General features: G+C 45.9%; 1 protein-coding gene and 1 pseudogene across 7 annotated transcripts in view; both read right to left on the bottom strand.

Moving 5' to 3' along the window:
- Positions 1-641: 641 nt before the first annotated feature.
- Positions 642-27,924, bottom strand: part of Brd1 (bromodomain containing 1) — a 46,762-nt gene continuing 19,479 nt past the window's right edge. For 3 of the 7 annotated variants that reach the window (XM_040754017.1, XM_005067069.4, XM_021225442.2), the window contains 10 exons: positions 25,708-25,839; positions 25,179-25,307; positions 24,408-24,720; positions 21,788-22,048; positions 15,394-15,891; positions 5,167-5,302; positions 4,602-4,729; positions 3,514-3,623; positions 3,155-3,309; positions 642-2,091 (listed from right to left, as the gene is read on the bottom strand). In XM_040754017.1, coding sequence (XP_040609951.1) covers positions 1,908-2,091; positions 3,155-3,309; positions 3,514-3,623; positions 4,602-4,729; positions 5,167-5,302; positions 15,394-15,891; positions 21,788-22,048; positions 24,408-24,720; positions 25,179-25,307; positions 25,708-25,839 — 2,046 coding nt within the window. In that variant the 3' untranslated portion in view covers positions 642-1,907. Of the gene's footprint in view, positions 2,092-3,154; positions 3,310-3,513; positions 3,624-4,601; positions 4,730-5,166; positions 5,303-7,639; positions 10,190-15,393; positions 15,892-21,787; positions 22,049-24,407; positions 24,721-25,178; positions 25,308-25,707; positions 25,840-27,924 lie in introns of those variants that run through there. The other 4 variants (XM_040754018.1, XR_005880064.1, XM_040754020.1 and 1 more) reach the window with 4 other exon arrangements.
- LOC121143039 lies at positions 12,243-12,342 on the bottom strand (annotated as a pseudogene).

Here is a 27,924-nt window from a genome sequence, read left to right as displayed (position 1 = left end):
GCCAGGTTCATGAGGGCCCACTCAAAATACACACTCCCGGGACTCAAGCAGTCAACACCGAGACTTGCTACTCACCAAGGAAGGTGCTCATACTCCTGCCTCCAGGGTGACCAGTTACCTAGTCTGATACCTACTAAAGTGTACCGTTGGGGACATTCTGGACAGACTGGAACAAGTGCCAGGCACCACAGTGGGTACAGAGTGAGATCTGAAAAGGGGGGCTGGAAAAACAGGAAATAAAAGCTGGGAAATGCCAGGTTAGCTCTGGAAGATTTCAGACAATCGCAAAGGTGGGGACACCTGGCCCTGGCTTCCCCGGAACAGAGATGGATGACATCAGGCTTCAACGCCAGGACCTTGCCTGTACTCTTGTAGGTCTCAGGACACAACAAGCCATACTCCTGCAGCAGTGCAGACCCACAAAGTGCACCAGTTCCACCCCATAGGCTGTCCCAGGGCCAAGGTCAACCACACCTCAAACCAGACTCAACAGCAGGAGGAGATAGGTGGGAAGCAGCAGAGAGCCATCGGCGTCTGCCCAACTCAAGCATACAGCCCCCAGGCCTTGGTCCACCCAGTCTTCCTCACAGCAGTAGAGAGGGATGCTGGACATGAGCATCTGCCAAACACGGGACAAAAACTACCAAAGGAAGACTTTTTATTTTCAAGTTTCTATGGAGATATTACAAACATGTAGACTTAAAAGAACATTTAAAATTTTTAGTAACTATTTAGCTTTAAAATAAAAATATGATTAGGCAAAATAATAAATAATGCCATCCCAAGTCAATTGTTAAGATCAAGTGTGTCATCTACCTGACCACACCACCCACTCAAGGCCCCATGCCCTCCTGTACCTCAGGCTACAAGCTCACCCAGCCTCCTAGTGATGCAGGAATGAGAGGGCCACACTGTCCAAATCTTCACTTTATTTTTAATATAAAAATGCAAATTTGGAAACCCCCCTGCCTTTTCCCCCCTAACATAATGCTTTACCTCTTAAAAATAAAAATAAAGTACTAATTCTATATACATCACATGTACCATACAAAAATGTATCCAAAGGTCTATTGCTACCAAAGTGTTCTAAATTAAAACAAGTTACAGAAAGCCCCTCATTGTAAACAAAAGATTACAAGTTACAAAATCAAAGTACACACAGGCCAGTCATGTATATAACCACGCAACACATTCTGCTCCCACACCAAAGTTGAATTTTTTATGTGCCTGTATAAAAATGCATATCAATATACCTTTGCAAATTTATTTTTCATTATAAAGCAAATGAGTACACTTTCTACAATAAATAACCCGCTGGGAGGCACGCCTGCAGGAGTCAGGGCAGAGCAGGAGACTCAGGGCAGGCAGGACGATGAGAACAGGCCCTGCCTGGCAGCAGCTGGCGGGACATTTTTTGGTGATTTGCAAGTGATGCACACAGCATAAATTTATTCCCTCTTTGCACAAAGTACCATTCAAAATAATGTCATTTTCTTTCTTAAAATACACATTTGTCATTGTAAATTTACATCCCGTCTTATTAAATAAGCGGTACTCTGTGTAAAGAGCATGATCTACAAAATTATTAAACATTCAAAAGTCTTTAAAAAAAAAAACTACAGATTAAAGTAAGTGAGGCCAGGCGCCACCAGTGGGACACCCACACCACACTGCTCGGATTACGCCTGCCCCACTTGCAAAGCGCCAAGACAAGATGGTTTCATAGAAAACTTGGAAGTGAAACCTCCCCCTCCCTGGGGAAAAAGAATTAAAGAACTACACCTAGAAAATCAGAATAAGTTAAGTTCTGAACAATATACAAACATGTACAGCTTATCAACACTATGGACAATGCTTCCGGATGGCTGTGGCTTTGCTTTGGTCACTGCCTTTTGCTGGAAGCCACCTCAGTCAATGTCACTGAGGTCACTAGCTGGCTCCCCATGGACCCGGCTCAGATGATTCATGGCTCGATCAAATGCGATCCGCACGGCCTTCCGGATGCTAGAGTTCCTCCCTTCCATCATTTTCAGCTTGTCAATGGTCTCATCAACACCAAGAGGAACCATCTTGGACTTGGGAAGCCACTGCCTTTTAGAGAGAAGACAGAGCATAAGAACCACCAACCCACAGTATGGTCCACCATCCACCAGCCCCTGTGTGTAAGAAGGAACGTGATAGTACACAACCCAAGCTCCCCACATGCTGGGCTTCAGGCAGGATGGCTGGGGTGCACAGCACATCCACCTAGCAGTCCTGGGCTTACATAGGGCATAAAAACCACGATACAACCCTCTTTCCCAAACATACCTAAGTGGCTATGGAGATAAGTTGGGAACCTACAGCTGTGCACACAAGACAAGCCCAAGAATATATATGTGATACACAAGGTAAGCCTAGGTACACACATATGCACACAAAGGATAAAGCAGAACAGATGTGTGCACATAACATAGGTGAGGGAACCCTGGAGCAGAGTGAGGAGCATCCTAGGATGGATAAGAAGACTAAAAACAGGACCATCATATGCATAAGGCCAGTATAAGCCTCACTGATGAACATCAGCTGCCAGAGAGGCAGGGAAGGGAGGAAAGGGCACCACAGGGGACCTGGAAAAGTCCCCCAAGAGGGCCCACTCTACAGGGGAATATGAAATACCTCCTAGTCCTAAGCATTCCCAGAGGGTGGGATCCAGTCATAAAGGGCCACATAGGAAAGGTCTGGACTCAGCTAAATATGATAAAGATGTCAGCAGGTAACACCCATCTTAGGATCTGAACCATGGCATAATAGTGGTCTCAGTAGCTCTGGGTGAAAGCAGGATAGGGGAGATGGACAGGGAACTCCAGAAAGGAGTGAAGCTTGTGCCCTGGCAAAGCAGTAGGGTCAGAAAGCCCATGCAAGGGAATCTGGAGCAAGAAATGAAGACGGCCAGAGTCATTCAGAGAGATCGAATAAGTGATAGGAGCTGCCAGATGGGAAGTGACCAGCACTCCATGATCCCCATGGAGTCGCTGGACAATGCCCTTTTCAGTAGACAAGGACCAGGACATAGACGACTTGGAGACACCCTGACTCAACATGGTCCAAGCCAAGCCCTGGGACTAAGAGCCCCCAGCTCTGCCTGCTACAGAGCCCTAGAAACCACACTCACCAGCTTCTCTTATTGTCGAAAAACAAAACAAGGAACAGCTTCTCCTCAGACTTGGTCTGCATGTGCTCACCGATCTTCAGCACATCCAGGGGTGGGGCGGGGATGGTGACACCATTGTGGTGGCCAGGCACTCGTGGCATCTTGGGGTCAATGATCTGCCAAGGACATGCTCCAGTCACTCAGAGCATTCTCAAACTCAGAGCCACATGCCTTATAAGCTCACAGCCACTCACACACCTGCCTCCAAAGCCTTGACAACCAAACACCCTTGGCAGCACAGGAACTGCAAGGTACACAGCATGCACTGGGGTCCCACCCAAGGTCCCACCAGAACCCCTACTCACAGTCTCCAGACTCACCAGTGCTGGGTAGGAGGGGTAGCCGCTGCACTTGGCCCATACCACTTTGAGGGGCTCCAGGACAGAGGCAGCAGCATCAGTGGAAATCCACATACTGTTCTGTCCCACTTCTAGAAAAAGAGGAACCCTAAAATCAGGACCAGCAGGAGAACCCCCAACACACTCAGCACAGCCACAAAGCCTGAGGGCTGAGAAAAGCTCCATCTAGGCCGCAGCTTCCCTACCTGCTGGATGGAGCAGGACAGTCCCATGGTACCACCTCAGTCTATGAGAGGCAGACTACCTCAATTCCTCCTGTGGAGGTCAGGCCTAGAAGCCTATCAAAGGCCTCCTTGCCTCCCACCCTCCCAGCTCTAAGGCCTATGACTCCAGGTCTCCAATACCTCACCACATTTGAACTCTAAGATGAGGGCTTTGGCATGTACCAGATGCCTATTACACAACCAAAAACCCAAATCCAAGTCCTGGCTTACTCCACCACCACCACCTTGCTCTTCCAAGTCTGATGAGTACAACCAGCAGCCCAAGATACACCCCAAGAGTCCACCGTGTTCAGGCCCCCACTAAGTACCGCTGCTAAGAAGTATCCAACCAGTCCCTGGTCCCACCTCACAGCAGCAAAATATATTAGCCTCCGCATGCTCAGAACTCCAGCACACACACTCACACTCACTGCAGCCTGTATGGCCACACCATTCCCTGCAATCTCTGGCCATCCCCATCTTCAGGTCTCTGCCCTGACATCCACCGAGCGCAGCGGCCTTCAGAGAGCTAGCCCCACCAAAGCTCCAAGCTGCAGGCAGTAACAGGTGCTTCTATCCCTGGAGTTGGTTTGGCCCACTCCGACAGGAAAGTCTAAACAGCATCAGCCCAGCAGGCTCATCTCCCTTATACTGTGGCCTGAAGCTAAGAATGACCACCCTGCTGTGGCATTCAGTTGTCAAGACAGATATCCTGGGCAGATCCCGGCCTGGACAAACCTGATAATCAAGAACTACCCAGAACCAAGGGTATTCAGACTGTTCTGGGAGACCTTGCCTCTCCAGCAACTATATTAAAAAAAAAAAAAAAAGTATATCCCAACTTACCAGCTGCAATCCTGGCAGCCTTAGCATAGTTCCCATTCTCAATGCAAGATATCAGTTCACTGCGGTCTTCTAGTGTGTGCCTTCTCACAAGGGCAGGTTTCCCTCGCCCACACTTGGGTGTACTAAAACTTCAGGAGAAAAAGCAGGCGTGAGTCAAACAGACTACAGTGAAGAGCCCCATGCCTGTGGCTTCATCCTATATCAGGTGCTGGGCTGCCAAGGGGTATAAAGACCCAAGAAAAGTGAGCCTGTCCCAGTGAGGATATTTGAACCACCTTTACCCAGCTGACCCACCATAGAAGGCAGGGCTATGCAGACCACAATCTCAGTAAGAGAAAAATTTGGGGGGCAAAAAGTACAAAGTACAAGATAATTATACTCTTAGATTAACCTTTTCTATAGATTTACTTCTGACTTCCAGTTAAATTCTACCAAGTACACCAATTTATCTCATGAGAAACTTTCCCTGAATAGCAGAGCACACACATCAACTAAACTGGAGGGCAGCCTTTCTCAGACATTTTTCCAATGAAAGCCACGCATCCTGCTCGAGGACAGGGCCTACCTGGAGTCGCAGAGCGGGCTGTTGCTGGAACAAATACTGGATTCGGATGCACAGCGCCGTCGGGGCGCAGCTTTCCTCCCCAGGCCACTGCCCGGCTCCTGCTCGCTTCTAGAAACCCCAAAGCCATTGGTGAGACCTAGAACACAAGAAGCAGACAGAGGCACGGTCACCTACCTCAAAGCAGCAGCTCTAGCCCAGCTTAATCCTGCACTTCTGTCTTCAAAACTAGAGTATATTTTCCAAGTAACTTTGCTTTGGTAGGGCAGGTTGCTCTTGACTTCCTGATCCTCCTGCCTCTGCCCTCCTGAATGCTAGGATTAGTCATGAGCTACCACACCTAGTTCATGTGGTGCCCAGGATCAAAGCCAGGGTTCTGTGCATGCCAGCTAAGTATTTCACCACCTGAGCTACTCCAGTCCCACAAAGAAAATTTTGTACAAAAAAAAAAAAAAAAAACCAGTATCTTTATTCTCATTCCCGTGGCCTTAGTGGACACAGACACGCTGGTGTGTGAAATAAACACAATAAATTATAGTAAACAGTCAAGATAGTTCTGCATACACTCAACAAGTAATTTCAACAAGTTCCATGAATGCAAAACAAAAAATCTGTTACCACTCCCAAAATCAACACACCACATGCACTTCTGCGAGCTTCCAACAAAGCCAGACTGTCCACTCTGTAAGGGATGAGTGGCGTCTAGACAAGGGCCCTCCCGTACCCTAGAGTGATGGAACACTACAATACTTCACAAAAAGCACATTGATACCTGTGGAACTTTAGGGAATAATAAACAGAAAAATAAGTTTTAAAAGCAAAACAACAAAAACACCAAAAAAAAAAAAAAAAAACAGGGCTATATAGATATAGCCCAGTGGTAGAGCACTTGCCTTAGCATACACATAGACCCTGGGCTTCACCAGCAACACCAGGACTATATATTTCAAAATATGGGTGTTAATAAGAACTTTTTAAAAATGCTGAATGAAACACTTCAAAACCAGAAAGTGTGGGGTCCAAGTCACCTGAACAATCCTCAAGTCCCCAAGCACAAAGCACATGGAGCTCCGCCCTGGCTGAGGCAAGCCACCACTACACACCTCCCCCAGGAAGCTGAACCACACTGGTGACCAGATAAATGAATGTCTGGACAAACACAACCACATCACCTTTATGTTTGAAAAGTATTTTAATAAAGACAAATCTGAGTCAATGCAACCACCATATTCCTCCCAAGGAAGTCTAGCCTTCCATCAAGTCAGTAAGTAGAAAAAGGCACAGTCATGGCCCTGCACACAGAGTTCCCTCAGTCAGGAGCATCATGCCCCCAGGCTGTGTGCTTGCCTGGCTCCTGGCTGCACCAGCTTCAGACAGGGAAGGCCAAAGAAATGGGGGACTGGCAATACTTTTTTTTTTCATATATGCCCACTTTCCCATGTACTTAAATTGTAAAAACCTATTTCCAAAGCAAATCATATACACTCACGAACATTTTCTTAGGAATATTTGCAGTGACTATCGAGATTACACAGTTGTCGTGGCATTCTCCTCATCACACCTGTGAAAAGGGCCTGCTTGTGCTGACAAGGCCTCTTGTTTGCTCACTGGCAAAGCAGAAGGCACATGACAAGGTAGAAGACATACCCTACCCTTCAAGGGCCGCAAGGCCCAGGAGTTCTAAGGGGTAGTGAAATGTGCTGCCTTGGGGAGTGGGAGAGACACCCACTGCCTTGAGTTAGCAGATTCAACAAAGACACAGTTCTCCCAACCTGGCTGGACTGAGAGAGGGGCAAAGTCCTTGCTCCAAGACCCAGAATCTTAGAGAAGACTGCAAGTCCAGAATCATCTGTCGTTGCTAAGCTGAGCAGGCAGGTCTGAGTAGTCTGAAGGTCTTGGACAAGGAGGTCCCATCACTGGCATCTCTGTCCTAGGAAGGAGGCCCAGAGTAGGACCCTGAAACATAGTCCATGTATATTTGGTGTTCCCAGCAAGGATGGCCACAGTAAAGTGCCCTGTCGGGGCTAAACAAAAGCTAAGGTTTGTAATTCTGAGAAGGAAAATATGATTAAATGTCTCTCTCTAGTTTTCCCAAGTGTTTAATTATCAGGGCACACCGCATCTGGGCTCCAAGTTTACAGAAAGTTTTTCACACATTACATAAAAACACACACCACCTTGAGAAGAAGCTGGCACAGCTACTGTGAAACTTGAGAAGCTTCCAGGAAAGATCCCCAGGGCCTGCTGAGCAAAGCAGTTCTCCACGCCAGCTTTCCAAAGGGTGCTGCAGCTCAAACAGGACAAGGGTTCTTGGATGGCCCAATCAGATTCTTGAGGGCTTCCAAGGCCCTGGACACGTCCTGAGAGGCAATGTGGGCCAGAGACCCAAGCTTGAAAAGTTCTTGCAGTCACTCCTGGAGAAGACATGGCTTTTTTTTTTTTTTTTTTTTTTTTTTTTTGGTTTTACGAGACAGGGTTTCTCTGTATTGTTTTGGAGGCTGTCGGTCCAGCCTGGCCTCGAACTCACAGAGATCTGCCTGCCTCTGCCTCCCGAGTGCTGGGATTAAAGGCGTGCGCCACCACCACCAGGCAGACATGGCTTTAACACAAAGCCAGGTATGAGACCTCTCTCTCTCTACCTCTTTTGTAATCTATTCCCTACACCGAGTCTCCCATCAGCTGGAGGATGGGGAACAAAGTGCCTTCCTAGCACTGAGGCTTACTGTCTAGTTCATTCACAGGCTCACCACTCTTGACAATCAAAAACTGAGATAGCTCCTAGACAGAGCCAATGACCCTGAGCACATGTTACAGAGTGTTTTGAGGTCTCCAAAGGCCAAGGCAGAGCCCAAACACCTTGCTCAGGCCCAGAGGATACCACAAATGTGCCACTGCAACTAAGTCCCAAGGCAGCCCCAGCCCCAGATTTTAACTACCATAGTTTCTCTATAAAAGCTCCCCTTTGGTCCAGGTTTTCTATGGGACAACTAGGGTACACACAGAGTGGCCATTAAAGGACCCCCTGAAGTGCTTAGGTCGCCACTCTGAAAAGCTCACACCCACAGGCCAGGAGCACTCCCAGGTGGGGTATTGCAAAGCTGGGGCACGAAGGTAGAAGAGTGGGGGCACAATCCTTTCTCTCCTGGGCTCCCAACCTGCAAGAAGACACAAGGCCAAGTGAGACTATCAGGGCCTGGTAAGCTGGACTGACCAGCTTTTCTACCCTCTACAGACCCCACATCGCCTAGGGGATATGCCTGAGAGTGTGGCCACTGTATGCATCCTTGCTGCTACTTCCACCACCAGCTACCTCAGGGCCCACAGACTCATCTGAAACATGGCAGCACAAGGCCATGCTGCCCAAGGCTCTAACTTGTTCCCACCTATGGCACATCAGAGAGCTTGTGTCCCACGCTGGACACTGTGCCCAAGCTAGGAATGCAACCATTTCAGGGTGGTGGCAGAAATCCCCTAGAGAACTGCACACTGGGTGCATCTTTCAACCTTTCAAAAGCACAGCAAACAATACCACCTCACCCACCACCTGTTTTTCCTGGGTATGGTCTATGAAGACACTGCTGCACGCGGCCAAGTTAGGCCAGAAGACCGGCCGGAATGCCCACTCAAGGGCAATTCCAGCAGGACTTCTTGGTTGGCTCAGCAGGCATTTGCACAGTTACCAACAAGACTAACAATGTTTAATAATTCAAGAGAAACTGAAAAAGAAAGAAGGGAAATCAGGTAGAGATCAAAGAAATAAAAGATGTTAATAACCAAGTAACGAGTTCTCTTTAAGGCCCATTTTATGCAATGCTGCATATACAGTCCCTTCAGACACCTAGCCCAGGCTGCCCTAACCAGAGCCCCCAGTCATCACAGGCCAGTTTTAGACGTGCTCAGGACGTGGGTCAAAACAAAACTGTTGGATTATGTTGTCCAAGCTACAGCAGGTTCTGCCACAGCATTAGGCATTCCTTGCTTCCTTCATATCTATCCACCAGGAAGACCTGAGGCGCTGAAACATCTGCTCAGGCACCAGAGCTCCTCTCAGTGCTGGGCTGACTTAGAGGGGTGGGCTGGCCAGGGACAGAGATCTCCTCCAAGGGTAGGTGTCTGAGAGTCTGTTTAAAGGACGGCTCAACAGATGGTTCCAATGTGATCCTCAAGAACTAGGAGGAGGGCAAGGAGGCAGTGAAGGCTTTGCATTCCAAGAGGCCATTTTAGCAGAACTCCAGTCCAAGTCGAGGTTAAGAAAAAAGGATTAGCATCCAAAGAGTGAGCTACCCAAGCACATTAGTGGTAACTGAGAACCTGGAAAACAGTGAGAACCATTTAGTCGGAGTGCAAGGGCAGGAATCATCTCCTCCCTCAACAGTCTATGGCCATGGAAGACATTTTGCTTGCTTTCTACCACCACCCATTTCATTGAGAATCTCCACACCATGAGTATCAACATAGGTGACACAGGTCCTGGCCTGATGGATGGTCCATTGATGGAAATAAACAAGCAGTCAGAGTAAAGAATCTACGACACAGAGACAGCTCCAAAAAATGTGATACCCATAAAATCAGTCACACCATGCTCTGCACTGCCCACAGTGTCCTGCATGAGCAAGGGAGCCCTATGGGTGGGCAGTTTTAAAATAAATGAGTCCACACTTAATCTAACTTGGAATCTTGCAGTGCACTGGAGCACCAGAGAATTCCCTAAAAGTTCACAATGCCAGATGAACCTGGAAAAGATCAGAAGGTTCTGAATACTCCAAGTCCTCAAACAGCGAAGAACTGCAACTTGGAACAAGAAATCCAGGTGCGCAGAGAGCACCAGAGGGTTCAGGTGGAGGCGCAGCCAGCACCGATGGTAGGATAGGCCCATTCAGCCCATGCCTGGCCCATCATGGGCCTGGCAGATGCAGCAGTGGACGCCTCCTGCTCCTGAGGGTCAGATCTTAGTGCTAATAAGGCTCCCGGTGCTCAGGAGTGTGCTTAGGAATTCACCATGCATCCACTGAAATCTACTGCCATTCTGGAATAAGAAAGCAGAAATCTCCATTTCAGTCAGGATCAAAGGCACTGGGATCACATGTACTAAAGGTCTATAGTTAAGACAGCTTGGGACTCACCGTTATCACTGAAAACCAAAAGAATTCCACTCACAGCCGGGCAGTGGTGGCACACACCTTTAATCCCAGCACTTGGGAGGCAGAAGCAGGCGGATCTCTGTGAGTTCGAGGCCAGCCTGATCTACAGAGCGAGTGCCAGGAGAGGCTCCAAAGTTATAGAGAAACCCAGTCTCGGAAAAAAAATAAATAAATAGAAAAAAAAAAAAAAAAAAAGAATTCCACTCAGATGTGCAAACAAGTAACATCTCATGAGCTCCATGGTTAGCAGCTCAGAGGTGACAAATGGTCTAGCAGAGCCCATATGGCCAACTTGGTTACCTGGCAGAAGATGCCACGTACACAGCAAGGGCTCTGGACAGCAGCTACATGATGAGAGCTTTTCCTACAGTGTCCTGCAGGGTCAACAGACTTTTCTGTTGCTGATAGATTATGAAACTGGAGGTAGAAAGCCATTTGCACTCCATCCTGCATACACATGTCACCTAGTACTGAGACCTCACTGAGCAATCTCCTAGCACCAGAGCACAGCATACCATAACTAGCTCAGCAGCAGAGAGTCCTTCACTAAATGTGGCTGAGAAAAGCTAAAACTCCCAAAACAGTGAAACTACTTTAACTTCCATCTTTACTTCCAGTGGCATATTAAAATGGCAGGTTTTATAGGGGACTGGAGAGATGGCTCAGCAGTTTAGAGCACTGGCTGCTCTTCCAGAGGACCCATGTTTAATTCCCAGCACCCATATGGCAGCTCACAACTGTCTGTAACTCCAGTTCCAGGGCATCTGACACAGACATTCATGCAGGCAAAATAAAATACAAAATAATTTATTGAAAGAAACCAAGTTTTATTGAATTTTAAAATGCTATTATCAGCTCATCAAAATAAGAGGACCTGGGAGTAAAAATGAAAAGTTTCTGTAAAATAAAAAGTACAAAATAAAATTAAATTAGCTAGGCCTGTTGGTACAGAACTGTAATCTCAGCTACTTGGGAGGCTGAGGTATAACGCTAACGAGTCATGGCCTATTTAAGTTACAGGAAATATTCAAGACCAGCCTGTCTCAAATGTTCAAAACAGGGGCCAGCAAGGTGACTCAGTGAAAAGGTGCTTGCTACAGAAGTCTGATGTATCCTTGGGACTTATATGGTAGAGAGAATCTTCTCACCCACACACACTGTGGCACGTACACAAATCAATGCAAAAAAAATTTAAGAAGGGCTCCATGGCACACAACTTGCCACAAGGCCCTGAATTTAATCAACCTGCAGTCCCAGTACATGTGTGATATGTGTGAAAGGGATTAGAGGTATGGGGGGGGGGAGGTTCCCCAGCATCACACACTCACACACACACACACAAGAAATATAATTTGTAATGAGTTATTTTGTAACTTTAAAAAAAATTACAGTTTATTGCCTTTGGCAAAAGACTGTCTTCTGGGTATGCTGCTTCAGGCCAGGGAACCCAACAGATGAAAACAGGAAGAGATGAAGGCATCAACAGTCCACTGACACTACCAGGCCAGTCTTTTCCACCCAACTCTCTGACCTGACCACCTGGCAAAGCTCCAGAAAACAGAATTCACTCATCAGCAAGACCTCTGTGTTCACTAGTCCTGCTGACATGCAAGAGAAAGCACCCAACCCCAGAGTGTCCAGCAGGAAATGCAATTTTCCTTAGTCAGGGTTTGAATGGGAATTGACCCCATAAGATCATATATTTGAATGTTTGGTCCTCAGTTGGTTGTGGAACTGCTTGTTAGAATGTGTGGCTTTGGAAGAGAAGGTGTGTCACTCACTGGAGATAGGTTTTCAAGCCATTTCCAGCGTTCCCTCTCTCCCTCTGCCTCATGTTTGAGAGTCAAATTAGCTCTCAGCTAATTCTCCAGCACCATGATGATAATGAACTCTAACCCTCCTGAACCATGAGCTATAAATTAAATGCTTTCTTTTACAAGCTACTCTTTAAAATACATGAATTTGTGTGTCATCCTTGCACAGGGGCCATGCTAATCTCTGTATCGTACCAATTTTAGTATGTGTGCTGCTAAAGCGAGCTACAAGTTACTCTTTACAACAACAGAAAAGTAACTAAGACAGAGCTGGTGCCAGAAGGGGGGGGTTATTTCTGTGACAGACCTGACCATTGTTGGAAAAATGAGGAAAACTTCAGGACTTTGGAACAGAAAAGGTGCTGAACACTTTAAGTAGGGCTTAATTTAATTGCCACCCTAACAGAAACTTGGAAGACAGCAGTACTGAAAACAATGTAGACTATGGAGACCCAGTTCAAGAGGTTTCAGAAGGAAACAGCATTAGCAACTGGGCTAAGACCATTCCTGTGATGTTTTGGCAAACAATGTGGCTGCTTTTGTCCTTGTCCTAAGAATCAGTCTGAGGCTAAATTAAAATGTTGGGCTAAGTTTTGAGGCAGAGATTTCACCTAATAATGACTTTGTTATATAGTTTTTAATAATCAGTCTTATGTATGTCTAAATGCAAAAGAACAAGTGGAATGAAAAGAAAACAGCTTGAGGAGAACAAGGACACCACAAAATTTAATGTTAGAGCCAAGGCTTGTGCTGAAAGAGATAAGGAGAAATGGAATAAAGGGGGCATTTTGGTACCAACATCAGATTTTCAACATTTGCTTTCTGTTAGAAATAGGTTTGTGCTTTTGTTTTGGTCCTGGATTAAAGCCTGGTTATTATTCTCTATCACCCTGTCACACCTAGATAAGTGTCTTATTTGCTTTTCTACTGCTGTGAAGAGACACCATGACAAAGGCAACTATCCTTTGGATGAGATTCTACACAGCTAATCCTGCAACCGGGGGTGTAGGGAGGGGGCTAAGGAATTACCTGTTCCTAAAGAGCAGCAACAAACCAAAGATTATGCCCATGTAATTCAAGCAGGGCCAGGTTCCATCCCAAGCCAGCAGATAAATTTAGTTCTTCTGCCTGCCTGTTGGCTCCAAGTTTAGTCTTGAAGGATACAAGAGTAAAAGAACCGTGGGCTCTTCCTCCTCCAGTAAAGAAAGCCACTGAGACCAGGTCAGAAGAATCCCTGCATGAGGAGGTCCAGAAAGGTCACTGTGCGAAACTGTGAAAGTGAGGCCTGGATTCAGTTAGGGATCTCAAGATGATGAAGTTGCCCAAGTCACGGGGCATCTAACAAGGAGAGCTGCATATACAGAATGCAATCAGTCATTGAGAGAGATTGTTTTACAGTCGACAAGGCTGGAAGACAAGGGCAATCTAAGTCCTTGTCATTGCACATAGGGCTACATGATTTGGAGTTTGCCCTGGTGAGTTTAAGTCTTGCTTTGGTCCAGTATTTTCTCACTAAGCCCCCTTTCCTCCCTGGGAGGAAATGTTAATGCATATTCTATGTCATTATATGTTAGGAATATGTGATTTAAAAAAAATTTATGGGGGGGGGGGTAAAATTAAGAGACTACCATGAGTCTCGGAAGAAACTTCAAACTTTTAAAATGTTGAGACTATGAGACTATGGAGACTTGAAATCAGACTAAACATACTTTGCATTGTGATATGACCACAAACTATAGGGACCCAGGTAGCAGAATGAAGTGGTTTCAATGAGAATGTCCCCCATAGGATCATGTATTTGAATGCACAGTTCCCAGTTGTTGTAACTGTTTGGGAAGGATTAGAAGGTATGACCTCACTGGAGTGGGGTGGGTTTTAAGGTTTCAAAAGCTCAGGCCATTCCCAGTTAGAGTTCTTCCGCTTGCTGGCTCTCTCTCCTCTTCCCACCACCCTCAAGCTTATGAATCAAATGTAGGCTCTCAGCTAATACTCATGACTGCCTGCTGTCATGTTCCCTGCTGTGATAGTGATGGATCCTAACCCCTAGAACAATGAGTCACAAATTCAATGCTTTCTTTTGTAAGTTGCCTTTGTCGTGGTGTCTCTTCACAGCAGTAGAAAAGCAAATAAGACACTTATCTAGGTGTGACAGGATGATAGAGAATAATAACCAGGCTTTAATCCAGGACCAAAACAAAAGCACAAACCTATTTCTAACAGAAAGCAAATGTTGAAAATCTGATGTTGGTACCAAAATATTCAAGAACTTTAACACCACCCTTCCAAACTGTATTATCTGAGTTAGATAAGAGGCTGTGAGAAAGTCAAACCAGAGTCTTTCAAGCACAGCACAGGGAATTTTCATGGAGATGCTATAGGTATAGGCAAACATGGCAACATCATTTCTTGGGGAAATGAAACACATCCTATCTTAGTAGTGAGCCTAAGTGATGGCTCAATGGGTGAATTCGCTTGCTGTTAAGCCTGATGACCTGAGCTCAATCCCACATAGTGAAAAAAGATAAACAACTCCCCCGGTTTTCTCTAGATTTATTCCACCCCCCATATGTGTGCACAATGTGGCATGCCCCAACCCAACCAAATACTGGAATACACTAATTCAGTCTTTTTTAAAGGAGTGTCTCCATTAAAAGGAAAAAAGCTTAGCAGTAAACGAGAAATATTTTTGAGTGTGATTATATCAGGCATTAGCAATACAATGCACACGTACTAACAAGTTATAAAAAAAAATTGGGGAAACATTAAAATATTCCTTAGGCCAATTACACAAAGTGTTACAAGCAATGAAATGTCAGATTATTTTCAGAGCATCCAAAGGACAAGCAGTCTTCAGGAAGGAATGGTTTCAGGTTCAAAACTAGGACCCTGGGTTTGTGGGAACTGACCTCAGGAGATTCACTCAGCCTGGGGCTACTAAGTGCCAGGTGTGGCCATTGGCAGATCACAGTCTACACACATACATGCGCACAATATTAAAGGTACTCAACCAAACCACACTCAAAGTTGCACTTGATGAGTGAAAAAAACACAGGCAAAGAAGAAAGGGGACAAAGGAGGGCAGGGCCAGCCACACCCAGCTGCTGAGCTGCCAAGAGGCTGAATGGCCACTGCCTGAAAACAGTCCACGGCTTTTGAAAGAAAACCCATGTTGTCTGTCTTCATCTCTAGAAATGAGAATGCTTCAAAAACAAAGGCTCAGTACCATGGTTTCACAGTAACAGATCCCTGGAGAGGCAGCAGCCCCTGACATTTACCTGTATCCAGGCGCTTTCCCGGGGACTCCTCCTCCACTTCGGAGTCTCCACATGTGCTCCTCGACCTTTTCCTTGGCTGCAGTAGAGTCTCCAACCTCGGAAGGACTACAGACAAAAAGGTTTTGGTCCCTAGCTGAGGAGAAGTTGGCTGGGTTTCAGTGTTCTTGGCAGACTTTGGGGGGCTTACACTTTTCGATTTGCAGAAGAGAACAGAAGTGCGTCTGTTTACATCGCTTGATGGCTCCGCCACTGCGGAGGCAGCCGCCGCCGGCACATCGCCACTACTGGCGAGGGTGGGCTCTGGAGGGTGTCCGCTTACCAGTGCGCTCTGAGTGCAAGTGCTATGTGATTCATTATCAAATGTGACTCTTTTGAATAGTTTACTCTGCTCGGGGTTGAGTTCTACTGGTTTGAGGGTTGGTGGTTCTGAATTAGTCTCCGAGTTTGAAGGAAGAGGTAATGCATCTGATGGTTCAAGTTTAGGGGGAGATTTATCTCCTGAAAAAATTATAAATAAAGTGATTTTGAAAACTGAAGATTATAAAATCTATTATAAAACTTATATAAATGTGAAGTCCACCAAAACACTAATTCAATTAAGGAAACAGCATCACACACAATGGTCTGCTGAGCAGTGAGCAGCCTGGGGCCATCAGGTAACACTGTGTGTGTTTCCCTAACCAAAGATTGTGGGCCTGGTGTGCTAAGCCCAGGTGCACAAGTTACTTTCTGGGAAAAACTGTGAGAGCATTTCACACACAGCAATATTAAAACTCTTATCTGAGTTCAGGACAATGTCTGCATCGATATTCACTTACCTTGAGGAAGATTAGACAGTCACAGAACTAAGGGAGCCTTAAGAGGTTCTCACAGCATTTTATGCTGCACCATAAGGTGGCAAAGAGAAGGAAAACAAATATTAAATTGTCTGACCAGGGCTTCGAAGTCAAAGCCCAAAACAGTGAGTGGCTGGGGAGGTCTCTTATGGAGGAGACATGATCATCTTCTACTCCCAGCTAAAAAAATTATCTCAACCTCTTTAGGAAGAAGTTTACAAAATTACTAACATGAGAGTGAAGAGCCGGCTCAGTGGTTAAGAGCCCTTGGTGCTCCTGCAAGAGACCCAAGTTCAGTTCCCAGCATCCACATGACAGCCAACAACTGTCTATAACTCTAGTTCCAAGGAATCCAACACCCTTCTGGCCTCTGTGACACCAGTCATGAATCTGGTGCACTTACATGCAGGTAGAACACATAAAATAAAAATATAACTTAAGAAAAATTTACCAGCATGAACCAATATGGACCTGACATCTTAATCTTAAATTAAATCTTAAATTTTGTGTGTGTCATCACATACAAAAAAGCTCAAGGAACAGAACAGCAGTGATGCCCACAGTGTAAGGTTAGGCCCTGCTGGGCTAACTGATAAGAGTTCTTTCTGGACAAACTGATTCTGAGATTCTCACTACAGTACATAGGATAGAAAACCAAGAGCATCAATTTAAACAATCCAAAGTAGCACACATAATTAGTAGGTATAGTTTTTATTTTATTCTAACTACAAACTTCCCACAAAGCATTTGCACTATGCCACAATACTTTAAATTTAAGTCTTTTTTGAAAATGAAAAGCTGCACAATTTACAAGTTCCACTTATGTCTCTGGGTCACTTGATTAACTCAGAACAAAAGTTCTAAGTCAAAGAAGTTCTCCTAAGGATCTCCAATCAGCAATGTAAAGCTGAAAGTGATACCAGACAGGAGTGTGAGTGAGGTGGCTTTGGGCTCACTGTGCATGTGGAGGAACCTGGTAAAGGTAACTCCACTCCAAGCAGGGGAAGCGCAGCCTCAACAAAATGACTGTTGTTTAAGAGGTCTTTTGTTGGAAAAGCTTTATCCAGGAGATAAGAGTGCAGAAACTCATGCCACGGGAGCCAAGAAATCTGTACTTGGAGATTAAAATTGCAGTGAGGTGGAAATGCTAAATCTTGAATCCCTGGCATGTTGGACGATGACAAAAATTCTTCATGCCCACTTTGCTTAGGTTCATGAACCACTTTTGAAGCACAATATTTGCACAACACATAGGAACATGGAAGAGATGGGACTAAAAACCATGCAGAACTCTTAGTGCACATAAGCATGAAAAGAAAAGTCACTGGCACTGGGTGGCATGTAGGCTGGGTACAGGAGCCTACTAGGGCAGGTGACCACTATTGGGCTCACTTTCAGTGGATAATTTGCCTCCTGTCTCCTCTTCCTTCACCAGTCTCTGCCTCCTACCTTAAGTCCAAGCATCTTTGTTTTTTGGTTTTTTTGTTTATTTGCTTGGGTTTTTTTTTTTTTTTTTTTTTTTTTGGTTTTATGAGACAGGGTTTCTCTGTATTGTTTTGGAGGCTGTCGGTCCAGCCTGGCCTCGAACTCACAGGGATCCGCCTGCCTCTGCCTCCCGAGTGCTGGGATTAAAGGCGTGCGCCACCACCGCCCGGCAAGTCCAAGCATCTTACACTGACTGAGATTCCAATATCCAATTCAGTCCTATGGTCTCTTAAGGGCAGAGGCTAATGGGCAGCCCCATAGCAGTACCAGGACCAAACACTACAGCTCTCCCATCCATTCTCTCCACAGCTAAGAGATACCAAAGACCCATTTTCTGCCTCCAGCTTAACTTTCAGAGTCAGTCACTACTGCCAAGACAACAAGTGAACACACCTGCCCTCACACACACAAGGCCTCCACCACATTCCATTATCCACAATCAATGTCCAAATCAAAAGTTGCCTGCCCATGAAGGACTGCAAGGCCAGGCACACTGATCGATGGTCCCCTCCACACTCAAGCTATGTGTTCTCCCTGCTCTGTGGCAACCCCTGACTAGGAGTCCAGGTTCCGAACCACTGCCATATAGCTCACTGGCATACTCCTAGGGTGTTAAAAAAGAATCACACTGGATACAGGAGGCTACACAGAGGCCTAAGTGAAACATATTTCTGGTAGCCATGGGGCCACTAAAACTCTGTGATCCTCAGTCTCCTCAGCATGGTGAGAACTAGCAACACCTGAGCCTGTCAGGTTCCTTGATGAGTGAACCCTCACTGACCAGCACACTGGGCAGTAGTATCTGCACCACAGCTAATACTCCCATCCAGTTCCTCAGGCAGAAATCTTAATGGCAGTCAATACACAAATGCAAAACACTTGCATCTTCAAAACCTCACTGGCTACTAACAAATGGACATTGCTTAACTACATGTCCCATTATCTTCCAGAATCAACACCTCACAATTCCAACATGAGTATGGATGTCAGTACTCAAAAAACTCCCCAGCCAGCATTTACACTACACAGCAACAAGGCAAAAACTGCTCATCTTTTCCACATGCTGACCACAGACATCTACCCAGACCAGCTATTCCCTGTGTGATCACGATCCTCTACATACAAGGTCACCAAGCCAATTGAATGCTTCCACCAAACCCACAGACAACTCTGGATACCCATCAGAATGTGTGGAGGCATTCCAACAAATGGCTAGAAACTGCACCATCCCCACCAGCAATCTACCTCCTGCTTTGTTCCTCTACCAATCCTGAAGGAGCAGAGTTTACAATGTATTCAATGCTGAGTGTGACATGAGGTGCAGCAGCAGAGCTAGCTGACCTATATATAAACAGTGATACACCCCACAACTTAGCCATAGGCAAGGTGTAAGCCCCATTCACCAGCACATACACTCCAGTCAGTCCACTAAATCCCAATAAATGAGAAGATCTATAAGCTCAAGCTTGTCCCACAGACTTATCTATCATGACCCGATTCCATGTGCCACTATCATTCCACTGGCTAGAACCCTTCAACCTTGAGGTCAACATGGAAGACGTCCTGACAAACACCCTGCCCCCTGCAGAGCACGTTCACTACCCAAGCTAGTCAGGACCTATTTCCCTCCTCAGATGTTGGGTCTGGCTCCAAATAGCTATACTGCTGGTGTTTCCTCTAATGCAAACAACCAAAATGTCATAAAACACAAAAGTGTTATTTTAATTACAATTTAAGAGAGACTGTTTATTTTACATTAAGGATTACTTTCCTAAGTGTGAAAATGATCATTCTAAAAAAATAACAGATTTTTTTATTGTTTTGGAGGCTGTCCTGGAACTCACTCGGTAGACCAGGCTGGCCTCGAACTCACAGAGATCCGCCTGCCTCTGCCTCCTGAGTGCTGGTCAGATTTTTTTTTTTTTTAAATTGGTTACAAGGTCTCAGTGCCCTAGCTGGTCTAGAACTCAATACATAGACCAGGCTGGTCTCTAGTTTTTCCTGCCTCTGCCTCTTGAGGACCGAAAATAAGGGCATTTGTGACTGCACCCAAGCAAAAACACTCTTTGAAAAGAATATACTGAACTATGTAGTGTCTTGACTTAAGAGTTCTGTCTCAAGACACATAGAAGAACAATTTCACATTTCTGCTTCTGTTGTCCATAGCAACATGTCTTTAAGGAGTTCAAAATCCACCCGCACAGCTCTCCTCCGAATGGACTGTCAGTTTCTTTCTCCATTCATCCTTCCTCTCAGCTAAAAGGGAAATGTGCTTTTCCTGAGTTTTAAACACAGGCCAACAGCAATCAATTCTAGGCATTTGGCTCAGCTATCACCAATATACGTCTTCAAAAGTAGCCCAACAGTACAAAGCAGCAAATCTGGTCTTCCAAAGGCACTGCTGGCTCTTTCTCAGTTGAGGGACTTGAAGTAAAAGGAGCCTCTGCCTGTAAAACCAGCACCGATGAAGGAACTTTCAGAGGAGGAGGGAGGGATGAAATTCTGCACAAAGCTGTGAGGAGAGGTCACGTTTCTCATTCAAGAGCAAGCCACTGCGTTATCAGTGAGCTGTCCTGCCAATAATCCTCTCCAGGTGACTCTTCAGAACAAACAATGCACAGATCAATGCGCAGCGGGACCTAAGAGTCCTCCTCAGCCAGTTCTAGCCATGGGAAGGGAAGTCTGCAAGGGGCTACCATGGGAACCAGGTAACAGCACCATCTGTGACTCACCAGAGTGCAAAGAAGAGCAGTATCTCAGGTGCATCTGTTTGCCCCATGTTTGTCCCATGAACAAATGCTCCTTTAAAAATGCACAGAACCTCCAACAGAGGCAGAAGATTGCCGTGTGCTGGTGATTAGGCTTTTAGAGAATAATGGAGGAAATGTGTTACACACTGAAGCCTTTACTGTGTGGACCCATCTAACCTGTTAGCAAATGATAAGGCAAAGGGTGTGTGTGAAATCTACAGATGGACACACTGAAAGTAAATTCTCAGGCCAGGAGAACTCGGTGGCATTAACCCTACCTTGTGCTGGCTGCCTAACACAACCAGAGGAGGGGAAAGTAGGCTACAAGATTGTCACCAACTGTTAATCTATGGACTAATGAAACATGGCACAAACAGACTGAAACCATGTCATTATGAGGAACAGGTCAGAGTCATGTCTACTGATGCAGACACACATACAGGTCAAAATGCAAACTACAATTGTATCTGTCTTGTTTTAATGTTTTTCTATTCCTATTGGGGAGAGCAAGAAAAATACACAGGGAGATCATAAGCCAAACTACTAACAGTGGCAGGAGTGGGTCTTATTCTTCCTTCCATTTCATGGACCTAAAATGTGGTGACTGTGAGGCAAGTGCTAAGATTCTCTAAACGCTCCCCAACTAGATGGGCATGCACAAGAAGGCCTCCACACAATGACCTCATCATCAAGCACGGACCCCACTAGGCAGACCAGTCTCTTCTATACCTCCTTTTGCCCTGTCCTAACATCTCCACTGTCCAGCTCTTTCTCCAGATGCCACTCAATGCTGCTAGGACAAGATGGTGTCCACTGAAGGTGACCCACAGGAAAGGCCTCAGGCTGCTGAGGAAGAATCTAGGAATAGGCCTATGCCAACAAGTACCCCCAGATCCTGTAAGGTGCCAGGAGAGAATCAGCTCACACTAGCGTTCTGTGACCTAACAATTTTAAGCTGTCTAATCACCTAATTCTCTGCCTCAGTTTACAAAATACAACAAAAATATTTCTCAATCCTACCACAGAAGCCACCTTCAACACAGGATCAGATCTAAACTATCCTTTTAAAAGTCTTTCAGGCCCAAGTTAAGGAAAATCTCATTCCATGCCTTTACTTTTGCAAACTAAGTACCACAATACAGCACAGACAGCACACACAAGTACATCCTTTCAAAGGGCAACAAAAACCTGAAAAGAATAGCCCATGATGAGAGTTCTATGACCTTTAAAACTTACAAACCCATGGTTACTACAGAGCATCACTCAAGCCTGACAAGAGACACCCATGTTCAAGGGTGTGGCCTCCCACCCCATCATGCTTACCTTCCTCCCTTGTGTCCAGCCCCAGTGGAGCAGCGTCGTCTTCAAAGCCTCCTGTACCTGCCCCTACAGACGGGGACTGGCTGTGCTGCTGGCTCAGCTTGTTTCGGAGAAGAGCAATCTCTTTTTTGAGCAGCTTTGCCCGTTTACTCCGTGAGCCGCTGGACTTCATGGAGCAGGTGAGGTCCAACTTGTCCAGTAGTTCTCTCAGCTGCTCCTCCAAGCCCATGTGGGCCCTGTTGGCTGGGTCCAGCAACCTGTCCACTGAACCAAAAAACATACATCATTAGTCACCTGATCCTTGGGCACCTCTAAGAAAAACGTATTGGTCCCAACTAGCCTTTAGCCTGCCCACAGCCAAAGCTCCAGCTTCACCATGTGATGCCACGCTCAAACTCCTCTACACCCATTCTGAACCCATGTGGAAACTGTTGCCACAGGAGGAAAAAAGACACTCCTAAAAGAGAATTTCTCCTCCAGTCAGGTAGGACACAAAGGAATAGTGTAGACACAGCAGAGGACATACAAAGGTAACATATGTGGCCTTTCTCAAGTGCATAAGGTAAACATAATTCTTTTAATTTAAAGCACCAAAAGCAAATAAAAAACATAACCAAAAAATAACACCCCAGTTTTTCATGATTCATTTCCTTCTGTTCTTTGGTTGTTAAAACAGGGTCTCACTATATAGCCCATGCTGTCCTCAAACTTGCAATTCTCCTTCCCCAACCTCCTAAGTGCTAGAATTTCAGTCACGAACTACCATGACCTGCACGCCTGCTTCTTTTTCAATAGGACCAGTATCTTCATTATAGTAGAGCTAAGGAGAGTGACAGGTGTCCAGAGCTGGCCTTGCCACCAATCACCCTTTCTTTCTACTCCAATCACTGAGAAATAAGTACATTTGTACTTTTCATTATTACTTTCCTCTTTGACAACAAGCCTGGCATAGAAATTTATTTAGCAATGGCAGAGTCAGTTTCCTGATAATGTCAAGCAAGCCCTGCCCATCTAGACAACATTAGAATCTAAAGCTGTGTTGTTAAAGGCTCCCGGATTCACTGGGCTCCTATGCTTCTAAGGACCACCAATACCACCCAGAGCACAGTCACAGACCAGAGTCCACAACAGACAGAGGAGATTGGAGCACTACCCTTGCCTCCCACACAGCCAGAGAACAGAACATAGATGCATGTGAAGGACTAAGGGTCACTCCTATAATCCTGGTAGCTATCAGACTCAGCTTCGGTTCTGATCTAACCATACTGGACCTATCTGGGCATCAGAGATCTGTTACCTCCAACCCAGGCAGGCTTTACTTCACTATATAGCCAAGATGACCTTGAAATCCTAACCCTTGCACCACCGTGCCCAGCTTGTGCAGTGTTGAGATCGAACCCAGGGCTTTGTGCATGCTAGAGAAGCACTACTAACCCACACACTCCAGCCTGCTTGTATTTATTTTCTAATTATACTTTTTGGCTCTGTTTTGTTTTTTAGTAGGGTTTTAGGATGTAACTCACACTAGCCAAAAATCACTACAGTCCGGACTGGTCTTGAACTTAGCTTAGCTTCCTGAGTGCTGTGACTACAGATGTGTGCCACTGAATATGCCATAAGCCCTGTGGATGCCTGAGTACTGAACAAATAGTCTTTCTGGACCAGACACATAGGAGGCCAGAAGTCAGGGGCCTCCAAGGGCCCAATAGAAAGGCAAAAGCAGGACACAATAACCAGCTGGTTGTGAAGAAGGAAAAGTACAGAGTAAACATACAGTCAGCACAGTCCCACCATTTTCCTGGACAGTGAATAACAGAAGAAAAGGGGGTCTAAGTAGGAACACAGGGCCTCAGGTTTTGGTAAGAATTTTGAATATATAGGAAAACTTCATGTTCCAGGGTGGACCATCAACCCATGTGAAAACTCACCTACTGAATAAACAATTAATGGGCAAAAAGTTTACAAGAACTGATGTGGTAGTGCATATCTTTAAGATCCAGCACTCAGGAGACAGAAGCTGATAATTACTGTCTGTTCCAAGCCAGCCTGATCCACATATTGAGTTCCTGGCCAGGTAAGGGTACCGTGAGAGACCTTGTCTCAGTGGGGGAAAAAAACTACCCTGCTTAGAGGAAGTTCATGAGTAACACAGCCGCGTGTTCCTCTTGAGGCCCAAAGTACAAACTAACCCAGGAGTCCTCAAAGGTTAGGCCAAGTACCAAAGACTGGCTAAGGTTGGGCCCTCTATGAATACCCACATGTATCCAAGAAAGTGGATGAGAGACAAAGTCAATGTTAGCTCCTGCTTCTAATTTGTCAGCTGAAATACAACCACCAATATCTGCCTTCTCACTGCAAGACCTCCTAGAAGCAAGGTCAGGCCCTTTGGGTACAAATCCTCATCTAGATGTGGGCTCAACTAGACATCTGTTTCTTGCAGTGGGTTATGTGAAATGTGGCAAGGCCCAAAAGAGACATGCTGTGTATACAACACACATGGAGACAGGAAATCAAAGAACACCTTCAGTGGCGTTTATGCTGGCTGCGTGGTGAAATCTTAACTCTGTACAGTCTGAGGGAAAAGGCATGTGCCATCTTCCTGGATGCAGTGCTGGATTCTTACCTTCTTCCCAGGAGAAAGGCCGCCGAGGGGCTGCGACAGGTCGCTCAGGCAGGTGCATTCCCGAAGCCTCTTCCAGGCCGATGCTGTCCACCTCACGTCGGGCCTGCCTCAAAACAACACCTCCCTGATCCCGCAGCCTCACTGCAGCTCTATAAAACACGGTGTCCTTGGCATTGTACTTCATGCAGTTATCTACAATGAGATTAAAATCCTCCTCAAACGCATGGAGGTTTTTATACCCTTGAGCTTCTAGCCTTTTCCTCATTGTGGCAAAGTCCATGGGATGTTTAATGTGATCCAAATAATCTGGTACCTAATTTTAGAGAGGAAAATAAACACTTACAAACCAAAGAAAAATCAAAACATACTTCATGCCATCTATATAGCCAATCACAACTGACACATACAGCCCCCATGCCAGACTAATTTCACATAGCAACACTAAGCCAATTCAAACTAAGCCCATCTTTGCAGGGACCTTCTCAATCTAGTTCCTTTAACTACAAGTACATCAAGTGGAGTACCAGCAGAGCTAACATCGCCAACAGCTAAGTTCTGAGTAGAGCTTTTCACCTAGGCATTCCCAATGCTTTACAATGAAACACAATCTTTTACAATTAAAATATTATTCATTAAATATTAAATAATGTATTCAATAAATAGTGTGGACTAAGAATCCAACTAACCTCTCTCCCAGTCATATGTTTACTGATCAAACAGCAGATCCAGAGTCACACAAGAGGCAGAATGGCAAGCCATAGCAATACGCACCTCCTTTAGACTCACAGGCTGGGCAAAGATTTTTGCAGGGTCCTTCTCTTGAAGCTGCTCCAGGACTGAGCGTAGCAGCACAGTTAGTGGTGTCAATCGGAGCTCCATAGCCATCTGCTCCACCTTCACCTGGCAACAACAGCACACACTGTCTCTAAAGGATTGTGGGTACACCTCTCTTGGAGATCACGGCACTTCACACATCACAGTCACAGTAGCAACAGAGCAGCCTACATGCGGGCCACCACCCAACCACAAAGCAACTGTCTCTGTGCAAGGACATGTGCTTCTTTCAAGGCAAGGTTTCCTTTAGGGCCCTTGGCAAATTTAGGGGGTGGCCACCCAAAAATGGCACCACAAAGGCACCAAGGGACCAACTATAAGAGTAGGGACGTGCTATGGGGTAGCAGTACAAAGTCAGCAGGTACACAAGGGCTACTCCAGAGCATCTCCAGTTAACATTCCGCGACAACAGCAAGAGGTCCATCCAAAGACAGGCCTGGAGGGTGGCAGAACCCCAGGGCCTTACCTGCTCACGTTTGAGTTTCTCCCGCTTGCGCAGCAGCTCAATTAGCAGGCGTGCACGCTCTAGGTCGTGTCGCAGCCGCTGCCAGTACTTTAGCTTCTCCTTGGCAGCTTTCATCTCTTCATCATTTTCTCTCTAGGATTAAATGAAACTTCCCATCAGTTAAACCTAGAGGTTCTTCCTGCCAGGAGTCTAAAAATCTCATACAGGTGAGACAAGAAGGGTTACCTGGAACCCATTATCTTTCAGGAGTCCCTGTGAATGTGCTGTCACTAAGGGACAGAAGGATCCAGTAGGGTCTATGACACCAGGGGTTTTGGCTTGATCTTCAGGGGGGTGGGAGGGTTGGAGGGAACACGAGAAAGGAGGTATACTAGAATACAAGGCTGAGCTATCCTGACTGGCAATGGAATATTACACAGGCTCAGTTCTGGGGCTCAGCAGGTAAGATGCAGGGATCACTTCTAATCCCTTAGAGACAGGGTGGGCACTGCAGTCACCAGGCACACCTGTCTTTTCATGTGACAGAGCAGTATACCAAGACAGCACACATCCTAACCTTATCCTAACCTAGTCAGCAGTCAGCACCAGCCCCTCTGTACCCAAGTCATCAAAATGCAGCACTGGAAAGCCACGGGACACAGTGGTAGGAAAGCAGCCTAGCTCTGCCTGGACATGTGGAACATGGAGGTCAATGCTGGAGCTGTTCATAGCTCTAACAGGGTAAGAAGCCAAAACGACTCACAATAATGTTCAGGGCCTAGCAAAGTACCTCAAGGCCAAAGAGTATCCAAAGGGTACCCTCATTACCTCACAAAGGTACAAGAACAAGATACACTGTGAAGAGATAGCACATATCCCTCCATAGCAATCAAGGAACCCCAAAGAAGACCAGAGCCCTATTTATAAAGGGCCGTTTCCCAGCCACCTTCCAGGAAAGTCAACATACCACATGCTCTCAGTACTCCGTGCATACTATTCAACCAAGATCCCCAGAGCTCTGCTCCCCAACCCAGATCTCAGCTTCAGGCAACCCATACTCCCCTTTCTGACACCCCAGAATAAGCCTGTCTGTCAAAGACCCACTGGTCCTCATGCAACACCACAGTGGTCATTATCCAAAACTAATACCTACTCCCCACTCTATGGAGAACATATGGGACTACCTCCCCACAGTAACCCACATGCCCTGTCCTTATGATGGGTGAAGAATGGCCTACTCCAGAAGTTGCCCTGCACTGCTGCTGGACAGTAACCCAGAAGTACCCACATCTGCCAACCACAAACAAATTGATACCATCCAGCTATAGAGTACAGGCCACAGATATGAGACCTTTCTCTCTCAAGATGACTTGGCTTCTCATGGCCCATCCTCAGGGTATCATAGCAGACTCTCTAACCCAGGGTACTAGCACACTGGTCAATGATGTAGGGTATATGGACAGCCACTCTTCATGGTATAAAAGCAATGGTACAGGATGGGAGGAGTATTATCTGTCTCCATCACATACGTCAGCGACCATACATAGCAGTGCACAACTGTAGGGTATACCAGGTATTACTTAAAAGTCTTAAGCATTTAGTTGAGGTTGATGACAGTATCATCCATATATAAGTTGGTAAATACATGGAAAGATGAACTCAGAAACCAAACGTTGCCAGGTGTGACAGTGCATACCTTTAATTTCAACTCTCAGGAGGCAGAAGCAGGCAAAGGCAGAGAACTCTGTGTTCAAGGACGGCCTGGTCTAACATAGCAAGTTCCAGGTCAACCCTGTCCCAAAAAGAAACAAAAAAAGAAACCAAATATCCTCACAACATCCAGTCAACTTCCTGCCCACTAGTTGGAAACAGAATTTAAGTAACCAAAAGGACATTTGGCCTTACAACCCCTGTGAAGCAAAGGAAATCTCCAGATTACAAATAGGCTGTTGCTTGTGAATTTAGGGACAAGCAAAATGTGATCTTTTTTTCATGGCCTGGTTTTAATCTTTAAAAGTCATGTAATAACTGAGCTACTGCCCATACTCTAACATGCTACAGGTTCATGAAGAAAGGACACCATATAACATCACCTCACCTAAAAAAAAATCCCAACTTGCTTGGTGCTGCTCTGAAGCAGTCTACTTTTCTACACAGAAGTAATGCTGAGTCTTCACAGGATAGGAGAGTGGCTTCCGAAAAGGGAAATCCAGAAGTGGTCACCCACTGCTAAGAAGA

The sequence above is a fragment of the Mesocricetus auratus genome, unplaced genomic scaffold (genome assembly GCF_017639785.1).
Source record: "Mesocricetus auratus isolate SY011 unplaced genomic scaffold, BCM_Maur_2.0 Super-Scaffold_100010, whole genome shotgun sequence".
Classification (NCBI taxonomy): domain Eukaryota; kingdom Metazoa; phylum Chordata; class Mammalia; order Rodentia; family Cricetidae; genus Mesocricetus; species Mesocricetus auratus.
Note: the sequence above shows the minus strand (reverse complement) of the source record. Positions and strands in the feature narration are given on the sequence as shown.